General features: G+C 55.2%; 1 protein-coding gene across 1 annotated transcript; it reads right to left on the reverse strand.

Moving 5' to 3' along the window:
- Positions 1-151: 151 nt before the first annotated feature.
- On the reverse strand, positions 152-14,570 carry TRPV6 (transient receptor potential cation channel subfamily V member 6). Its single transcript, XM_019453020.2, has 15 exons — positions 14,171-14,570; positions 6,512-6,609; positions 6,240-6,362; positions 5,789-5,926; positions 5,393-5,491; positions 5,115-5,290; positions 4,597-4,743; positions 4,302-4,514; positions 3,901-3,987; positions 3,725-3,801; positions 3,347-3,512; positions 2,911-2,977; positions 2,270-2,538; positions 1,165-1,271; positions 152-871 (listed from the first exon to the last, which is right to left on the reverse strand). Exons 1-15 carry the CDS (start codon positions 14,296-14,298, stop codon positions 592-594), a joined length of 2,175 nt encoding a protein of 724 aa, XP_019308565.1. The 5' UTR covers positions 14,299-14,570; the 3' UTR covers positions 152-591.
- Positions 14,571-19,663: the final 5,093 nt, after the last annotated feature.

Consider the following 19,663-nt stretch of genomic DNA (forward strand, 5'->3'; position numbering starts at 1 on the left):
GGCTGGGAAGGCCTCGGAGAAGGAGCGCAGGGCCATTGCCGGAAGGGGACACGGCAGAGCCAAACGCACAAGGAAGCAGAGCAGGGAACGGCTTTATTGGAAGGTAGAAGGTGGCAAGACTCAAGCAGCTTTACCCCACCCCCAAAGCGGTTCCTGTCCCCCTCACTCCTGTTCTCCACGTGCCTCCCCCCACCCAGCTGTCTGGAGCACCCTGGGAAGGACTGTCCCCTTCCCACCATGACCCTGGGACAGAGGCGGCAAGCCTGTCCTTAAAGTGCTTTGCTCTGACAGTGCAGAGTACTTCAGTAAGGCCGAAGAGCCCACAGCCTCGTCCTCACTGGCACCAGCCCTGTGCTCGGGGTGAGGTGAGGGCCACCTCCCCCCTTGCTTTCTATTGGCCCCCTGAGCCTAACGAGTAGTGGGGACCTGGGGCAGCGATTCCCCAGCTGCATTCCTCAAGGGGGGGGGGGGGGGTGCCTTCTGCCTTCCTCCCCCACTGGGGAGAGGTGTTTGGGTTTTGCGTGTTGATGCCCCCCCCCCCCCCCCCGGGGAAAATGAGAGCGGCTGCTGGGGCCAGACGGCAGAGTGGGCTCAGATCTGGTACTCCCAGCCTTCCCCGTCTTCCAGACCCCTGTTGACCAACCCCCTCAGTTCCCTCCTCAGGGTGCCTTGCCGAAGCCTCTCCCAGTTGGCGCTGCTGCGGGAGGTACTTCGGGACACCGAGGGGGTGGACGGACACAGGTGGGGGCCCGAGTGGTGGTCCAGCCGCAGTTTCTCCGAGGCTTTGTCCGAGTCCTCGGAGCCCGGGATGTGGAAGGCATGTGCGTAGCGCCGCATCCGCTGCCGGTTGAGATCCTGTCTGTCTTCCACCCTGTGGAGCGCAAGGCCGTGAGACGCAGCCGACGACGGACGGGCTGGCCCGGACCCGCGCCCCGCGTCGTGTCCTCCGCTCACCCCATCCCACCGTGACCGGCCTTTTCCCACCACTGCGGCTAGTGCGCACACGGGGGCTGCCGGCATCTCAGCGGCGGCTTTCGGGGGCCCGAGCATCTAGCGGGGCCCCTCCCTTAACAGCAAGGATCCCTTAGGGGACCCCCGGGCAACGCGGGTCAACGGGCGCAGGGCCCCGGGAGCACGAGGCCGTCCAGCCCGGCAGGAACTCACCGCAGGAACCAGCGGTCCCCCAGCCCATACTCGCGCCCGCAGATCCCCGAGCGCGGCCACAGGCAGCGAGGCAGCTTCCGCTCCAGCATCACCGTGGTGGCCACCACCTGCGTGTGGGGGCCGAAGGGGCCATCAGAGGTGGGGTGCTGACCGAGAAATCGACTGAGGAGGGCGGGAAGAGGAGAGGGCGTCGGGCGGAGGAAGGACAGTGTAGCAGTAGCTAGGAAACGCAGGAGCTCATGGCCTCCAAGAGGGGACAACACCCCCAAGCTGGGGGGTGCGGGGTGTCAGCTTGGCTGACCCTCTTCTGTGGGACAGAGTCCATGGGACATGAGCCCACAGCTCTTTACCCCGGGACCCGACATCCGCGCAGATCCTGCAGGAGGTTGAGGGACCCCGCCCCAAGGAGACAGGAAGGAGGGCAAAGCAGACAGAAAGGGATCCTCAGGGCCACAGGATATTTTGACCCTACAGACATAAAGGCCACTTATAAATGCTACCACCCTACTGAGAAATCGAATATCAGGACATGTGCATGGAAACCTATTTTCCCGAGCAAACCCCATTTAGCCAACCTAGGGCCTTTTAACTCTGTTTTCTACACAGCACAGCAAAGTGCCATTCAATTTGGGGGGTTTGCATTTTTATTTTTGTGGAGAGAAATTATTTTCTAAGTATATTTTTAAGCGGTGCTTTGACTCATTTAATGGTCTTCTGTCTCCATCGTGATGATCTGACCGAAGATGACTTCCACTCCTCTGGGAAGTTTTTGTAGCATTTTTTTAAACCTGTCCAAGTTTTCTGCGTCAGGTTTTACAGACTGATTTCCTAAATGCACTTTCAGCCACCATTAGTTGTATTTCTTGTTGATTCTTCTAGAAAAGCCTGAGGTTTTACTTTTTGGAAAAATGATGAGGAATTCTTTTCAGCTGTTCAGGTATTAGTCCGTTGCATTGCGAATACTCTGCGTTATTTTGTGTCCTGCGCAGTAAAACCGTCTAAACCTACGTGGGGTCAAAATATCCTGCTTCTGTCTGAGTTCAGCTTGCTCCTTGGCTGGGGGGGAATGGCCTGCACTAGCCCTCCCGGCCACCAGGGGGCTCACCTGCGCCCTCCAGAGCTCATCCCGCTCATGGGCCACCCGCCAGTGAGTGTCACCCATCATGGCGATAAGGAGGTTGAGCATGAGCAGCGTGGCGATGATGGCGAAGGCAGCGTAGGTGATGCTGTACATGAAGGGCAAATCCACGTCATAGTTGGCAGGCCCGTCGATGACGGTGAGGAACAGCTCGAAGGTGCTGAACAGCGCCATGGGGTAGTCGTAGAAATGGCCCAGCTCGTCGGGGTCCTCTGTCTGGAAGATGATATAGAAGGCTGCTCCACCCAAGGGGGTGAGAGTTACCATGGCAACCACATACCAGACTGGACCACGGCCAGCTCTTTGCTGCCCATTCCAGCCCTGTTTCCCTCTTCTCCATCCAGTGTCCCCATCCAGCCCTCCATGCTCCATGCTTTGGGTTCTTATATTCCCTTATTTTCAGTATGGCTTATCCTGATCCCAAGAGGCACGTCTGAAAGCACTCCCAGTTTTGTCTCACCTCCAGGCATGTTCCATCCTCAGACCTGACAGCCTCCTATCCCTGTCTTCCCTCCCAGCTTCCCCCACATTTATCTGCAGGCATTCTGGGCTCTCCAGCCTCCTCCAATCTCCCCTTCCCACGGCCCCTTCCCGGCCAGATGATATACCTGAGGCAAAGCCCAGGATGACCACAGCCATCAGCCAGCAGAATCGCATCAGGTCGCCAAAAATCATCTAAAGGGAGGAGAGGAAGGAAAATACCTCCACATGGGTCCCCTGAGCAACTGCCCCTTGCGGCCTCTCACTGGACTCGCCCCGAGAAGTCCCACAGTTCTGCCCTCCAGGGGTTAGCAAGCTGTGGCTGCATGGCAAATCTCCTTGGACTGTTTGGGTATGGCCCTTGAACTAAGAATGCTTTTCACATTTTTCAAGGATTGAGAAAACAAAAAGAAGGAGGAGGAGGAGGAAAAGGAACGAAAATGCAATAGAGACCCACATGTGGCTGCAAAATCTTCCATCTATTATCTGGTCTTTCAGAAAAATGTTTGCCACAGCCCCCACTCCAGGACCTTTCTCTAGAAAGCTGGGGGGGGGGGCACGGACCTTCTGGATCATGATGGTGAAAGGGCCCAACATCTGGAATCCTCGGGCGAAGTACATGACATTGCACCAGCCCAGCACCAGGGCGAAGGACATGGGCACCACCTCCCCATTGGCGTTCGTGAGCCGCATCACCATGGTCACCAGCACCATGCAGGCGTAGGTGATGCTGGGGGTGGGGAGCAGAGGGGGAATGAGAAGAGACCAGGATTGTCCTGGGGACTGCACCCACACACTCACATTTGGCCTCCCCAAGTTCAGTACACAAGGGCACACAATCACTGGAGAAGGATCTCTGGAGTTAATTTTCTCCAGTGATTGTCCAGGGGTCAGGAAACCAGGGAGTGAGTGGGGGCATTGGTGGAGAGCAAGGAGACTCACATGAGGACGTGGAATGGCCCCCCGAGGATGGTCTGTCCAAAGAAGCGAGTGACCCCCACCCTGAAGATGTCTGGAATCTGGAGAGAGGCCAGGAAGACACAAAGGCACTTGTAGACTGGGGCTCGGGCTGGATCCCTGGGGCCAACAGCCTCACCCTAGATCCTGACCATCCTCACCTCTGCAAGCAGAATGAGCACAGCTCCGATGACGGTCACCAGCTCCCCCACCAGGCGGAGGTCATCCTGGGGGCTCACATAGGCCTCCTGAAGGGGAAACAGGGTCAGAACACTCAGGGACCCCGTGCATCCTGCCTGTCTGTCCCTGGGCACGAGTCCGTGTCTCCTGTATAAAGTCACCAGCCCTGTAGGATTGTTTTTAACCTGGTAGGCTGGGATCTCTCAAACTGCTCTTTGAGCATATGTGTGTTTCTGTGTGCCTGTACTTTGAGTTTGTGCCTACGTAATTGAGAGCTGGGTGAGGGGAGAAACGGGGGCTGGAGAGCAGGTAAGCGATGCGGGGCTGAGGAAGGACAGAGAGCTGAATCCTGCCCTGAGCTCAGCCGCCCCTAGGGCGTCACCTGAAGTAGCTTCTGCTGCAGGAGCGTGTTGTCCCGGGGACCAGTGTGGTTATTGGTCCTGGGCTTGAGGGGGCGGTAGACGCAGCACATGGTGAAACAGATGATGTACAGCAGGTATATGGTGCCCAGCACGCAGAAGTACGGCCGCCCGTATTTCTTCCACTTGAGGCTCACCAGCTCTTTCACCGGGGTCTGGTCCAGGATCTGGCGAGCCTGCGGCAGAAAGAAAATAGAGCGGGCACCTCGGAGACCCTGACTTCCCTCGCCAGCTGCTTTCTGACCCTACGACCCGTACCTCCCGCTTCTTGGTGGTAACAATAAGTTCCAGGAGAGACTGCTCATCCCCTGAGGAGTCAATCTCGGTGAGGTCATAGAGAGTGGAGGTCAGCGGCCCGTAGGTCCACTGGATGTGCTTCCGCTTCTGCATCAGGTGCTGGAACATCTGAGAAGACACGGTGGTGAGTCGGAGGGTCAGCGTGAGAAGCTGGGCCGGGGGGTCTCCACCGCTGACGAGGGCTACGGCCCGCTCCTTGCGACTGATGGACAGTTAGTTGTGTGAGCCTCCTTTTTTCTGGTTGTCTTTCTTTCCCACACACCCTATAAGGATCTGAAAGAAGAGGACGGGCAAAGGGAACAGAACGCCGGGCTCCCAGAGCAGATGTCCTAAAGCGACATTCTCAAAGCCTCCCGCCCAGGGGTCCCTGAGGCTGAGCATTTAGCGACGGAGTATGGAGGAAGGGGCCCCACCCTCCGGGCAGTTGGGCACCAAGGGTCTTTGAAAGGCCGCCATGGGGCCAGGGGAGTGTCCCTCACCACGGTGTTGCCCTCCACTCCGGCCAGCTTGAAGGGGGTGAGACCCTGGTGATTGGGCACGAGGTCCAGGGACTGCAGGTGGTCCCTGCGCCCATCATAGGACAGCAGCAGGTTGTACATCTGGCAGGCAAAGGTCTTGTTGGGCTGCAGGACGAGGATGTGCAACACGGTGTTTCCTGGGGGAGGACGCGGGCGTCACGTGGCCGTTGCGCTGAAGTCCCCGCTGATGCCCTGCCCGACCTGGGGTGGCCCCTGCCCTCCCGGCCCCCAGCTCTTACCCAGGGAGTCCTGGGCCCGGATGTCAGCTCCATGCTCAATGAGCAGCCTCACCATCTCCTCACTGCCCACGCAGGCAGCAAAGGACAAGGGGTGCTCCCCTGTGGACACAGAAGGCTCGCTGCCGTGAGGGCCCGATGGGCTGGGGGATGGGCAGCGTCCCCGAGGGACTGCCTCCTTGCCCTCGCGTGGCAGCTCTGGGCTCGGGGACGCTCGTCAGCAGAAGCAGAGGCAGGGATGGAGCACGCGGCGCGGGGAGGCTTGGCTCTGGCCTGAAACCCTGGAAGGCCCGGCCACTTCCGGCTTTTCCGGGGGCCGGAGCCCTCCTCGGCCCGCCCTCCCTTTGCTCTTGCCCACCTCCCCATGTCCCTTCCTCCCAGCCCTGGCCCCGCTCTCACCAAAGTAGATGAGGTTGCGGGGGCTGCGGCGGAACGCCATGCCTGTGGCTCTCGCAGACACGCTGGCCCCGTGGGCAAGCAGGGCTCTCACCAAGTTCACGTTCTGGTTCACGATGGCTATGTGCAGGGCGGTCTGACCTGGCCCAGAGAGAGCCTCAGTCATGGGGTCTGTCCCCAGGATCCTGCAAGGGTCCCTCCCATATCTACACCCAGTCCTCCTCACTCCCGCAGCCTGAGGTGGCAGGGGGGTGTGACGGAGCCCCCGGTCTGGCAGGGTACCCAGGGAAACCAGCTGCTGCCTCTTCTCCCCTTGCATTTTGGGGGGTTGGTGTTCTAACGGTGCGCGGTGAGGATGACAAGAACACAGGGCGGGGGGGAGGAACGAAGCCCTCTTTGGTCGTCCTGAGTTAATCCACTGCAGAGACTGGCTTAAAACACCCAGCACCCTCACCCTCGTACAGCTCCGATGTCATGGGCTCAAAGACCAACTCCGGGGCAGCCTCCATCAGCACCACGGCGGCCTCCAGGTTGTCATAGAGGGCCGCTATGTGCAGTGCTGTCTCCCCCATGGCTCCTGGTGTTGACAGAAAGAAGAGTCGTATGGCTTCCATGGGGCAGGGGCATGGTGACCATAGGCATTTAGGGGCCCACCACAGAAGGTCCTGGGCTATACTGGGAGCCACATGTGTAGCTCTGACGGGTGCTGAGGGCTCTGCCCCTTACCTCTCTGGTGCACCTCACAGGCCTCATACTTGAGTAGCTTGTTGAGAACCTGGACATTGTTCTCCTTGGCAGCTAGAAGGAGAGGAGACTCCCAGATCCTAGAAGGGAATGGGATCAGAAAGGTGGCGATGGTGAGCGTGCCCAGTGGTGCAGTGAGGGCTGATGGCTTGGCTCCTTCATATACAGACACGTGCACCTCATGACCCTGAACTTGATCCAGGGAATTGAGGTCAGCAGCGTCCGGAGGGTTGCCGGATTTTTTCTTGACCGGTTAGCTACCCCAAACCAACTGTTCCCCCTTTCAGCTTGTGTGGGAGAAGCATCAGTGACTGGTTTCCCATCCCCTGAGTGCTGGGACCAGAATACGTGTGTGTGTGTGTGTGTGTGTGTGTGTGTGTGTGTGTTATCTGTGCATATCGGGTATGGAGGGGAGGAGTTAAAGTACTCATTCACCTCCTGACCTACTGACCTCTGGGGCAACCCTGTTTAGCTTCACTAAGTGCCCTGTGATTACCCCCGAGATAAGCCTTGTTTTCATGGACTAAGGGTACAAGGAATTCCTCCCTCATATTTGTGAAGAAAGTCAACATGCAGAGGCTAGATTTCCCCAGCGGCATGATGCTTGCCTTTCCAGACCTTCTCAGCAAAGCCCGTTGATCCTGGCACTTCCTTTCCAACAACAGCATCCTCAGAGCTCAGTCAGAGAGCAACAGTGGATCCTTTTTGTTCTGACCCCTAAGCAGAGTATAGTTTCTTTCTACTTCTGTCTGCTTCTCACTTGTTTTAGGCACACACACACACACACAAATCATCTTCTCTGATTCACCAAACCCTTTTGACTTTTATTCCTACAATGAACTAAAAACCTGTATTACTATAAAAACTTAGCCCAACTAAGACCCATGGGCCCCCCTTTGTTCAATTTCTCTCTTGGCCCAGAGCCATTTGGTCTTTCTATGGGATCTAAATGAAATAACGCCACTTACCCATAGATGGCCAACTATGTGAATGGAAGATCACACACTGGTGCTGGCAGGAAATCAACTCCAAGAGCTGGGACGGGAGGGTGATCGGGAGAGGAGGAAGGAGCACAAGACTCACATCCCCCAGAGTGTTGGCCCCAGCTTCCCCGCCCCCGTTACCATGCCACCTGGATGGCCATCAGGCTTTGTCAATTCAACATTCAATCCCTACATCCTCGTGCCTACCTACCCTCATCGTTCATGTCTTCATTCTCTATTCTGCCCCTCGTTTGCAAAATATTCTAGCTAGTTTCCCGTGCCCTATTTACCCCCAATCCATCCTTCTCCATGCTGCCAAGGTACACCCTCTAAATGGCATTGCCATCACCGTTTAGAAAAGTCTGATGGGAGGGGCGCCTGGGTGGCTCAGTCGGTTGAGCGTCCGACTTCAGCTCGGGTCATGATCTCACGGTCTGTGAGTTCGAGCCCTGCGTCGGGCTCTGTGCCAACAGCTCAGAGCCTGGAGCCTGCTTCGGATTCTGTGTCTCCTTCTCTCTCTGCCCCTCCCCTACTTGTGCCCCATCTCTCAAAAATAAATAAATGTAAAAAGAAAAGAAAAGTCTGATGGGTCCTTAAATGCCCACGGAGAAGGAATACAGAGATCCTTTCTAGCTTCGGCGACCTTATTTTCCCCTCTTTCCTCCTCCCATTCACTCCTTATCCCAGCTATTCTGGCCCCACCACTGCCACCCCCCGCCCCCGAACACTCCATTCTCCCGAGGCTTGTGCCATATGTAACTTCCACCTGGAATCCAGAGCGTCTGCCTCACCCTGTTCGTTTCTGTTCTGTAGCCCCAATGCCTAGGGATGTGCTCTGCATATGGTAGACACACCACCACCATCTGCAGAATGAATGAATTTGTAGCAGTACCAGAAGGTAGTGTGGCCTCACTGCCCCTGCTTATTATCTCCATTGGCCACCCTTTAAGCCAACCTTAGGCGAACATATAATCTAAGTAAAAAACAGTATGCTTAATATACAAACACAGCTGCAAAGCAAATTTTCCACACCCCCTTCACCACCACCACTGCCTTTCCAACAATTTGCCCAAACCCCTCCTCTGTAAATATTCTAGAGCCAGCCCTATTCCCCAACACACATACACACCCTCCCAGGAAGTTTTCCACACTGTATAGTCTGGCCCTTTATTTTTGCATCTTTCACTGTGTGTTGTGATTAGTACTGTCTTTCCTCTACACAAGGGACACTTAAGGGCGGAGGTCAGCCGCTTTCTCCTGTCTGTTTCCTTTCCCTGCTCTCTTTCAATTAGCTTCTGGCTCTATGGCCTATTTTGACTAAAGTTAATGGCAAAGTTACAAATGGACCCAAGGGAGCTTCTTACCCAAGTGCAGGGTTCTGCTCCCTACTTCCTAAAATATGAGTGGGGAGGCTAGTTGGTGGAAGGCCTACAGACACCCCTTTGGGTCCCTACATGTCTCTGAAGGCCACAAATGTTCCCCACAAGCCTCCATTCCTATGTGCTCTTTTTCTTGCCTTGCCGACTGCCCTAGTGGGCTGGAAAACAACAAGGAGTTACTGTCCATTGGGGCTTGCCAGATTTACCAAATAAAAATGCAGGATGCTCCTTTAGATTTTAATTTTGGATTTCCAACCAATACTTTTTTAATGTAACTATGTCCCATGTGACATTTGGGACATACTAACAACTTGTTAATCATTTATATGAAATTCGAATTTAACTCCATGTCCCATATCTTATCCGGCAAAGTTTGTAGAGAACTGGTCTCTTTTGGGTGGCAAACTCCAGAATTCAGCGAAAAAGGGGGCAGTGTATGAATGGTTCGGAGGGGATCAGATAAAGCAATTACTTGCAGTGGCACCATAGGGCCACAAGGGGACAGCAGAGAAAGCCCTCAGTCAGGATCTTGGCAGTCAGCCGGAACCCCAAAACCTGACTACCCTTGGGACCCAGAAAAAAGGCACAAGAGCCGACCCATCCAACAATTTTTGTGCCTGAGACACGAGTGTTTTCTACCAGAGCAACCCAGCACAGACGTTTAGATCTGGAGCAAAATCTACACGTCTTTACTAGGTCTCTACCAGGCACCTCCCCAAGACAGGAAGAGGAGATACTGATAACATACCTTCTGGTTTGAATGGTTACATTATACTTGGTCCCTTCCAGGAGGAAATTTTACTTTATTTAGTAGATTAGTTAACATCGCTACCAGAATCTCTTATTTACAAATGGTGGTTGAGAGCTGTAGCTCTCAACCAGGGGTGAACCCCCCCCCCCCCGCCCCCCCCCCACCAAGGAATTTGGCAACACCTGGAGACATTTTTGGTTGTCACAACTGGTGTAGGGTGGAGAGGTGCCACTGGCATCTAGCGGGTAGAAGGCAGGGATACTGTTCAGGAGGATCTTATGCAGGCCAGTCTCCTACAACGAAGAATTATTCTGTCCAAAATGTCCATCTGCAAGGTAGGGAATTCCTGACCTATAGCTTGAATTGTTCATAAACGATTTTTTTTTTAAAGAGGACTCTTCGCATTAAAAAGAATGAGAAACTCCCTATACGTGTTTTCTTACAGATTGTTAAATATTTAAGAGAGAAACAAAAAGGTAAAGCCTTTGGAGCACTTGCTGATTAAGTAGCAAAAAGAAATTACAGACAAAATCTGAACTTATAGCAGTATGAAACCTGTTTTCAGAATTTAGCATGCTTTATTTTGCTGAACAATAATTATAAAATTGAATGGTTTTGCTCAATATTAGACTGGTGAAAAACATATTACAAAACCTACCCATTTTTTACATAGTCAACAAATCACTGATCTCCTCCTTAAGATTCCCTCTGGGCCAGCAGAAAGGATCTCTCACTCCCTTTCTCCCTGTTTCCTGCACTCTGTCCTCCCCTCCTCTTCCTTCTTTGTTTTTGTTTTTGTTTTTGTTTTACTTATTTTTGAGAGAGAGACAAAGTGAAAGTGGGGGAAGGGCAGAGAAAGAGGGAGGCACAGAATCTGAAGCAGGCTCTGAGCTGTCAGCACAGAGCCCCATGTGGGGACACGGGGCTTGAACCCATGAAATATGAGATCATGACCTGAGCTGAAGTCCCACACTCAACCTCTTCCTTCTTGAGAATGTGTCCATGCCTACGTGCACATGAGCAAAGTTCTGCATTTGGTTGCTGGAAACGAGACAAGATCCAGAGCGCCTTTGGAGGAGAATTCAAACCAAAATTTTAGAGCTAGAAAGTTGCTAGAAATCTAACCTATCTGTCCATGTCACAGATGGAGAAAGAAGCCTGGAGTCCCGAGGTGACTTGTCCAAACAAGTCAGAGGCAGAGCTGGGACTGGGACCCCACTGGCCATTTCCCCATCCCTCTTCTCTGTGGATCAGGCTTTGGAGAGGGCTTAGAGGCACAGGAGCCATGTCCACAGACATGGGTCCCACGGTCTCTCTCCAAGCACCCTGTCAGACGAGCACACCATTTGGGAAAGGGAGGGCACACGCGACGTGGAGCTCAGCGTACAGGTTCCCAGGAGGATACAGCCCTGATAGAAAGGAGGTGCCCAGCCCCTCGAACTCCTGCCAATGTTGGGTGTTGCCTTTGACTGTTGTATTTTTGGTTTTTTTCATCACAATAATCCCATTTGTTAAATGTGCTTTTCAGCTTCCAAAAGGGTATAGAGGTCGTAAGGATATGATCACGTTTGCTCCTTACAACCCTGTGGCATGGGCTGAATGAGTCTTTCACTTGTCAGAAAAGGAAACTGAGGCAGCACAACCAGATTGTGGCTAGATCACACAGAGTTAAAAGCAGAACGGTTGACCAAGAACCTAGCCCCAGGCTCTCACCGCTAAATTATGTGGTTCTTCTAGTTTTATGGCTCTTCCTGATTTCTCTCAGGGGGAGGGGGTCAGCCCAGAGCAGTGACCACAGATGAAGGCAGTCGTGTGTGGGGAGGAAGCATGCGTGCATACGCTGGCCACTTGTGGGCTGTCTCCCTCCCGCTCAGGTTCTTGGCGAGTGGATGAGGAAGCCAAAGCTGGGAGAAAAGTGGTTATTTGCAGACTTGGAATCGGTCCGCCCCTCCAAGTCCTGCAGCTTTAGCACAAGTGCCTGCAACATGCATGTCTGCTGTGCTTCCTGAGGCAGGGAGTCCCAACACACTGGAGAGGCCCAGTTTACTTTTCACAGACCCATGGCTTCACGTGTTTATACAGCTATCTATTTAAGCAGAGGAGAACCTTCCGTGTTCACTGCCTTGCCACCATCTAGTGGGAGGGAGAAAGTGCCAGCAACGGGGTCATGTGAGAGCCTCTGGGAGCTGCCCAGCATACCGACACCAGGCAGAATCAGATACCGCAGTGTCGTCCTCTCTGCTCCCATGACACGTGCTTATGCCCTTCTTAGGACACTCACCAAGCTCACTTGTCACCCAAGTAGCGGCATCCTGAGGCATTTTGACCATGAGAACGTGAGCTCCTCGAGGGCAGGGAGGTCATGTTCATTTTCTACAAGTCTGGCAGAGTGCTTTATGCTCCATAAGTGTTTAGTATGTTGAATCTCAGGAAACAAGACAAGTCAAGGTCCAGGGAGAGATGACGAAGAAGAAACGGGAAAAAGGTAATGGTTCAGCTTGGGTCCAGCATTGTGGATTTAAGCAGAGGGGGCAGTGGGACCAAGACCCAAGACACATCTGCTAGAGAGAGAGGAATGCTGGGTTCCTGGTCATCCTGGGGAGACCACGGAGCCTTTCCCTCTCACTGAACTACGCTCCACTCCCTGGAATCTGCCAGCCCCACCCAGAGGCCCCTCTGAGCTGTTGGCACCAAGCTGACTTCACCACTTGCTCGCTTTGGGCCAGCCTCACTCCCAAGGGGATACCGGCACTGCCCCCCACAGGTTTGGGGTTATAGAAGACAAGATAGGTACTCATTACATCGTCTGCTGCTTTCTGCCATCAGCCCACCTCCTCACCTGTCATATTGTCCCCACTTACATGGTCATCTCCTAATTGCCCAGTTATGGGCAGGTCTCCCCTAAGGCCGGTTGACTGCAAAACCTAGGACACTTCCCTTTCCGGCAATTTCAGTGTCCTTCCTGGAAGTGCCCACCCAGAGGGGAATCAATACTCCAGGCTCTGGGTGGGAAGGAGAGGGCTGAGAAACTATGGAACCAGGCAGGGAGATCAGGAAAGGAGGGGATCCCTCAAAGTGACATCAGGCCCTCCTGGCCCAAGGCTGCAAGAGGAGGCCCACCGATGGTCTTCAGAAGAAATAGAGGCCGAAAAGATGAGTGGAAGCAGCCAGACTGTGGTCCCTGCCTCTGCTTTGCCCTGTTGGCACGCAGAACGACTCTGCCACCCCTTCCAAGCCCCAGGCCTTTCTGTGCTCTGTGTCTGGCTCCCCCAGCCCCGGGGTCCTGAGTGGGTAGGGAAGAGCGGAACCAGTGACGGCCTATTCTCCAACAACAATGCCATTCTGTGCCTCAAGATGTCATCAGTCAAACATGCGCTCAGCCCCTACTCTCCCAGGCCCGGGGGGAGAGAAGTGGGTGGCTGGTGTGAGAGAGGGGAAGCCAAAGCTCAAAAAGGAACACACCCCCAGCCCAGAATCCTGGGGCAAAGGAAGAAAAACCACAGGCGCTCCCTGGCAGGCTCAGGCAGGCCTCTGCTCTTGGAGATGGAGAAAGACCCTCAGATACAAAACCTTTGGGCTTTCCTCTGTGAAGAGACGTGTGCTAACTGCCTTCTCAGGGACCCTGAGAAGGTGCTCCTTCTGGTGGGGTGCTCCACCCCACCAGAAGGACTCCCTTCCAGGGCATCAGCACCTGGGTAGGGAGACCCACGGACACTTTGGAGAGGACATCTCACACAGGGATGTCTCCTCTCCTCTCTCTCCTAGGGGGTGGGGACATCAGAGTTTAGGGAAGTTTTCAGGGACTCAAACTTTAGAGCCTCTCAGGTGAGCATGGGTCCTACGCACATCTGGTATGTAGCCAAGCATCCACACCCCTCTCCCCCGTAGAGGGTAAGGAAGTCCAGGGCTGGGTCCCAGCTCTGGTTATAAATCATCCCCGTGTCTGGCATTCAGCCTTGGTCAATGCCTGCTGGTGGCGATAATGCATAGGAACGGCAGCCGTGACCACCTCTTGTCTTCTGTGGTCACTGATGCCTGCAGTTCCTTGTCTGCCTCATTCATTCAATCATTCATCCATCCACTCCCCGCATGTGTATGTGCCTGCATTACGTGTTTCTGCAGGACAGACTGCTCTGGGGCCAGGGAATACAGCCATCCGGCATTGTCCCGACCTACCAGCACCTCTGTGCTGGCGGCTCCATGATGCCACATCTTCCCAGGGCCCAGCAAGGTGGCCCGGGCCTTTAGGGAAGTGCGAAGGGCTTGCATAATTAGACTGGATCTTAAAGCTGGTGGTACCTGTGCCCATGCCAGCTCCCTCCCCTTCCACCTGGCATCCAGGGGAGCTAGCCCCACCGGCTAAGACCTTTGAGACAAAATGCTCCCCAGGAGCCAGGCCTGGAAGCACAGTTTGTACAAATAGAGGTGCCAAACAAAGACTGAGAGGGGAAGGGGGAGAGGGGGAGGAAGGCGGGGGTGGGGGGGGCAGGGAGGGCTGGGAGGGGCGAGGGAGCAGACTGAGGCTTACCTCTTCTGTTGCTGCAGGTTCTGCTCATCTCGGCTCTGGGCCCATGACTCCCGTCTCTGGAACCAACTACAGAATTTTCTCCACAGGCAGAGAATGAACCCCTTGTCCTTGGGTAGCGGCAACCCCATGGAGTGTAGGGCCGGCTCCTTGGGGGGCCGAGGCCGAGGCCAGACCCCCAGAGGACTCAGCCTTGGGGCCACATCAGCACCCCCAAGGGCCGGCCTGCCCTCGCCCTGTAGAGGTCCCGTCTCCTACCTCCCTGGTCCCTACCTCCCTGAGGAGTCTCCCCGAGGCTCCAGAGCCCGACTCCAGAGGGCTCTGAGGTTCTTACACCTGGCAGAGCTGGGACTCCCTCGGCTGGGTTCCTCCCCGGGAGCTCCTCCTGGGAGCCAGCAAGCCTGCAGACACTCCCACCCTCCTCCCAAATTACCTGAGATTTAAAGAGACAGGCCAGCCAACCTGCCTTCCATCTGCGGCCTTGGCCTTGCGTAAACTCCCTCCCTGCCCGCCTGGGTCTCTCTCCCTGCCCCCAGGCCAGTCCAGGAAGGGGAGGCCTTCAAAGAATGGAGAGGCCTCCCTTGGACTTTGGGACACCTGGTGACCTTTTATAGAAAGGCCTGGACAGGTCAGACTAGCCTGAGAGACTAGGCCTGAGGGAGGAGGGGAGGAGTCGCAGGCCTTGGGGACTGACGGGCCCCACAGGGAATGAGTAGCGCCCACCTCTCTCCCAGGGTCTTTTCTGTGTCTTTCCCTCCTGGAGACTCAGCTTTTTCTCACTCTTCCACTTTAATCTCTAGCCTGGCCCCAAATAGGTATGTAAACATGAAAACCAAGTGTGGGCCGGCAAACTTTTCCCGTAAAGGGCCGGATAGTACATGTAAGCATTTTAAGGGTGGCAAAACCACATACAAACATGTAGCCTCTGACACCCATGTTTTGTTTTGTTCCGATAGCCCCTCAGAGATGGATAATCCATTCTGAGCTCCCAGGCCAGGGCAAAAAAGTGGGCAGCCGTGGGCAGGATTTGGCCCCCCTGGACTGCATAGACTCCTACTCTGGAGTCCTAGAACCCATCCCCAACATATGTATTGGGTTACGGAATAAATACAGGACGCCCCCATTAAATTGGAATTTCAGGTAAACAATGAAGGTTTGTTTTGTTTTGTTTTGTTTTGTTTAGCCCCCAGTATTGCAAGCCTGTTCTCTGGCCACCTCTGGTAGAGGCAGCCTCTATCCACTGTGACTGCCTTCTGGGCCCACAGAAATTCACATCAAACCTGTGGGGCAGGTATTCTTGTCCACATCTTACAGATTAAAAAACAAAAACAAAGATAAACCTCAAGGTGGCAAAGTAAATCACCCAAGATCCCATAGCCAATTGGTGGCAGCGGCCAGATTGAGACCCACTCCCACACCCCCATGGGCGGATGGAGGCCCAGGGCAGTGAGGTGGTTTGCAGCAGGGAAGATAGATGACAGAGAGCGCAGCCCATCCCTGTCGCACTGCCCAGGAGCAAGCCGGGAGCCACCGCGGGCATTTAGTTCAACCCTCTGCTGGAAAGAGACCAGAGTCCCAGCTTATGCAAAGTCCAGGGGCAAAGCAGGGACCTGATGGCCTGGGGCATGGGTGTCTGGGCACTTAGAGCCACTGGTATGTGTGGGTCACTCCCTAGCTTCAGAATCTGTTTTTTCCTACGTGTCTCTGATTCAGCAAGGAGTGTGTGTGTGTGTGTGTGTGTGGTATGCGCCTGTGTGCGCGTGTGTGCATGGGTTTGTATGTGTGGGGGCGGGGGGGGAAGCGTAGGCGCAGGGGTGGGGTGTCTCTGTGGGCAGGGGGTAGGAGGGCCACCCTCAAATCTGAAGGGAAAGCTGCACTCCTGTCCCTACTGTCGGGCGCAAGGCCAGGCCATAGAGCCCTGAGCAAACAGCACAGTCTGATTAGCCGCCTTCCCCACCCACCCAGGGGTCAGTGGGTTCGGGTTGGGTCGGGGGGGAGGCGCTAGGACCCAAACCTTCAACCAGGACCTTTGTGCCCATTAAGCCAGTGCGTCTGCCGGCGGACCCACCCACCTTCTCTTTACTGCTGGGCTCCAGGCAAAGACCCCAGTCCAGCCGCTGGTGGGAAACAGAGGGGTGTTTGTCCTGTGGAGGGTGCAGGAGGACACCGTCATTCCCGACTTTCTTTGCCTTCCGCCGCTTTCTCCACCTGCTACTGCCTTTTTGCATTGGGTCACCACGACTCCTCAGGGAGAACAGACTCACAAGGGCACGCAGGGCAGGGAGACGAGGGGGCAGATGGCCGAGCGCAAGCTTCTGCCAACAGTGTTCTCTCGGTTCTTGGACGCAGCACCGTGGGCTTGGACCGTGGGGACGGTGGGCCGAGGGTTGAGTGCTGCTGCCCACGCTGGCCCACTCACATCTTGAAGCCACGCTGCCTGTTCCTCCCAGGGATTGCGGCTCTGAGGGGGCAGTGAGGTCGCCCTGGAACTCCTCCATGAGGACGCGGTTGGTTCCACAGCTCAGAATCCCTGACTCAAGTGTCCGAATACCGGAGGCTATAGATGCAGGGGCTGAGGGGGTGAGAGGGAGACTAGAGCTCACGGGAGAGTGGTCACAGCCGCTGGCCTCGTTTGGTGAGATTTGCCATCACATCTTCTCAAATCCTTTTGCCTACACTCCAAATTTAGGGAGACTTTTATGACCCCAGCAAGTCATTGTCCCTTTCAATGGTCCCATGTGAGGATGAGCATATGGACTTCCAGTCTGCCTTCGGCCTCACGGCAGTTGGTCTGCAACCTCGCCAGGGCGTTGGGGGTGGTGGCGTGGGGGGGCGGGGTGGGTACTGAAGAGGCCAAGGCCCATGGCGGGGGGATGGGGTGGGAGAGACGAGGACAGACAGGAAGGAGGCTCCACTCGGCCTGTGACAACATGCCAAGGGTTTCCAGCCAGTTCTCCTGCCTCAGGCCGAGCTTGAACTCGAAGCCGTGTTAGGTCCTCAGGATTCAACAGAGGGACAGTGGTGAAGCAGGGGATGACCAGCCCCCTCCGAGGGCCACACTGGCAGGGCTGGAGGTGGCCAGGGAGATGACGTGTGCTTCAGTACGTGCAGGACTGGAGCAGAGCCCTGTCTGGGACCGTAGCCACCGCATGCCGCCGATGTGTGCATTTCAGGAATGCTTTCTCAACCTGCAAATATTGATGTGTTGGAACAAATAATTCTTTAGTGTGGGTCTGTCCCACACGTTGCAGGATGTTTAGCTGCCACTTATTGGGTGACCGTAGCATCCCCTTCCCTCAGCTGTGACAGCCAAAGTCTCTGGACACTGCTGGAATTTCCTTGGGGGAGGCAAGATCACTCTCCATCAAGAACCACTAATTGAGGGCCAAAAATATACATTTAATTTTTTCCGGTTTTGTCCCTCTTTTTGTTTGTTCTGCCTTCCTGTGTTTCCCTCTGTTTTTCCTCTCCTGTTGGCTCTCTTTGCAGTTGTATCTGCTCCCTTGGTCTTAGACTGGGTGCTAATGTGTGGCATTTGTGTGCATGTGTATGTAAGGTGTCCGTGTGTGTGTGCATGTGTGTGTGGTGTATGGTGTGGGGTGTGTGTGTGTGTGTGTGACCATGACTCTGAGTGGTCTCTCTGTGGAACCCTGGGTTTCTTTTCCTTCTGTCTCTTGATCTCTGCTCTTTGTTTCCTGGCCCAGCTGACTGCGTCACCCCATCCCTGCTCCCGGTGCCCTTTGGGAGGGTGTCTCCCGGGCTCTGCTGCCGTGTGCAGGGCTGGCCACAAGGGACAAACAGACGAGAGGCTGGGGATAGAGCCAGCACAGGGCAGCGGGGTCAAAGCCGCTGCTCACTCAGCTTGGAGTTTGTTCCAGTCACTGGGTTCACAAGCCCTGTGTGCCAGCTCATAAAGCCTGCACAGAGCGAGGGCAGGTCAGCAGGTGCACACGCGCGCACGCACACACACACACACACACACACACACGCACACACACACGCACACACAGAGCCATGCACCACAAAGCACCACCCAGGGACTTGGCGGGTGTGGAGGACGGGCTGTCGAGCCGCCTGCCCCGCTGGGAGCACTGGGTTCTGGTACTGGATGGGGGGGCTGCCTGGGCAGCGATTTGGGCTTGAAACCCTCCAAAGTCCTTTTCAACTCAAAAGTCCTGTGATTCTGCACGAAGTGGAGTCACATGTGGTTCTGTGGGTGCACAGTCCCTTCAGCTTTCATAGGTCAGGAGGTCATACTTTCGCCCAAAGTGTGGCCTTCGTCCCCAGCCCCCTTCCCCCACCCCCATTGCTAAGTGGGGCCCCAACCCTTTGCCTTTGTTTCCTACACCCTCCAGCCTCGGCTGGCCTAAACGCTCACACCACGGGGGACCCTGCACAGGACCCCCAGCCTCTGTCTGCTGCTCCAAGACATCTGGTTGGAGCCCAGAGGAACACGGTCGAGGACGACAGAGCTGGTGGTAGAAAGGGGGCCCCGGGAGAGGGCAGAGGCCAGGACCAACGGGATGGCGCCACCAGCCCCACCCCCTCAGACAGGCATTTGCACGGTATTGCACATGTAGTTCTGCACGGAATATTTATGTCACATGAACCAATATGTCATAGCAAGATTCTAGAGCAGTCATGGTGTGTGCATATATGTTCTGACCATCTCCTACAAGTCTGCAGGTTTTCAAATTCAAAGGCATTGGTTCTCCTGGATGCTAACCCCTTTGCAGAAAGTGCCCAAAGGGCAAAGGTGGGCATATGGGCTGTGGGCTGTGGGGAAGCAGCCTCCTCGACCCCCGAGCATGTGCCTCCATGGCCAGCCATTCTCCCCTCCCCTCCCACCCTGCCTCGAATGGAAGATTTTCTGAGCCAGCCCCGAGAGGTCTCCCTGGTTGACAGCCCCTCCCCCACCCATCAGAGCATCTGGTTTCCTAACCCCCCATCTGGAAGGTGAATCTTTAAAAGGAGCCCCACCAAGCTCTGACCTGCCTCTAACTTTTTCTTGAGGCCTCTACAGGCTGGAGTCCTGTGGCCCATGGCCTGGGCCAGATGCTCCGGAGATAGGGCTCTGTGAAGGAGGGTGTCAAAGTCCACAGCCCTCCCGCTGACCACACTGCCCCAGCCTCCTGCTCCTTCTTCCCCAGATCCCGAGGCCTCTCCCTCCCAAAGCCGGACCCCTCTGCTCAGCCACCTGCCCCGCCCTCTGTCACCCCACCTTACCTGGCCCCGGACTCCTCTCTAGCAGGTACTAAAGACAACCATGAAAGAGGCTGAAGGGTATACAGCCCTCAAAGACCTTTCCAAATATGACGAATGTGCCACGAGGCTGGTTTCTGGAAAAGGTGAAAGAGAGCAAGACGGGTAACCAGGATGGCTGCGTTCCAACCCCACTTGGACCAGAAATCACTGTGAGACCTTGGCCAAGTCACTTACCTTTGCATTTCCCGATGTGCAAAAAGGACTCTTAAGTTCTCAGGTTTTCCTGTTGCC

Source organism: Panthera pardus, unplaced genomic scaffold (genome assembly GCF_024362965.1).
Source record: "Panthera pardus isolate Hobbes unplaced genomic scaffold, ASM2436296v1 HiC_scaffold_8, whole genome shotgun sequence".
Classification (NCBI taxonomy): domain Eukaryota; kingdom Metazoa; phylum Chordata; class Mammalia; order Carnivora; family Felidae; genus Panthera; species Panthera pardus.

Bases quoted from the DNA above. Each gene is read 5' to 3' on its own strand.
- TRPV6 (XM_019453020.2), bottom strand. From the start codon at position 14,298: ATGGGGTTGCCGCTACCCAAGGACAAGGGGTTCATTCTCTGCCTGTGG. The intron at 2,978-3,346 runs GTCCGTGCCCCC...TCCTCCCTTTAG, and splicing joins TCACCATCATGATCCAGAAG to ATGATTTTTGGCGACCTGAT. The intron at 1,272-2,269 runs GTGAGCCCCCTG...CCCCACACGCAG, and splicing joins ATGAGCTCTGGAGGGCGCAG to GTGGTGGCCACCACGGTGAT.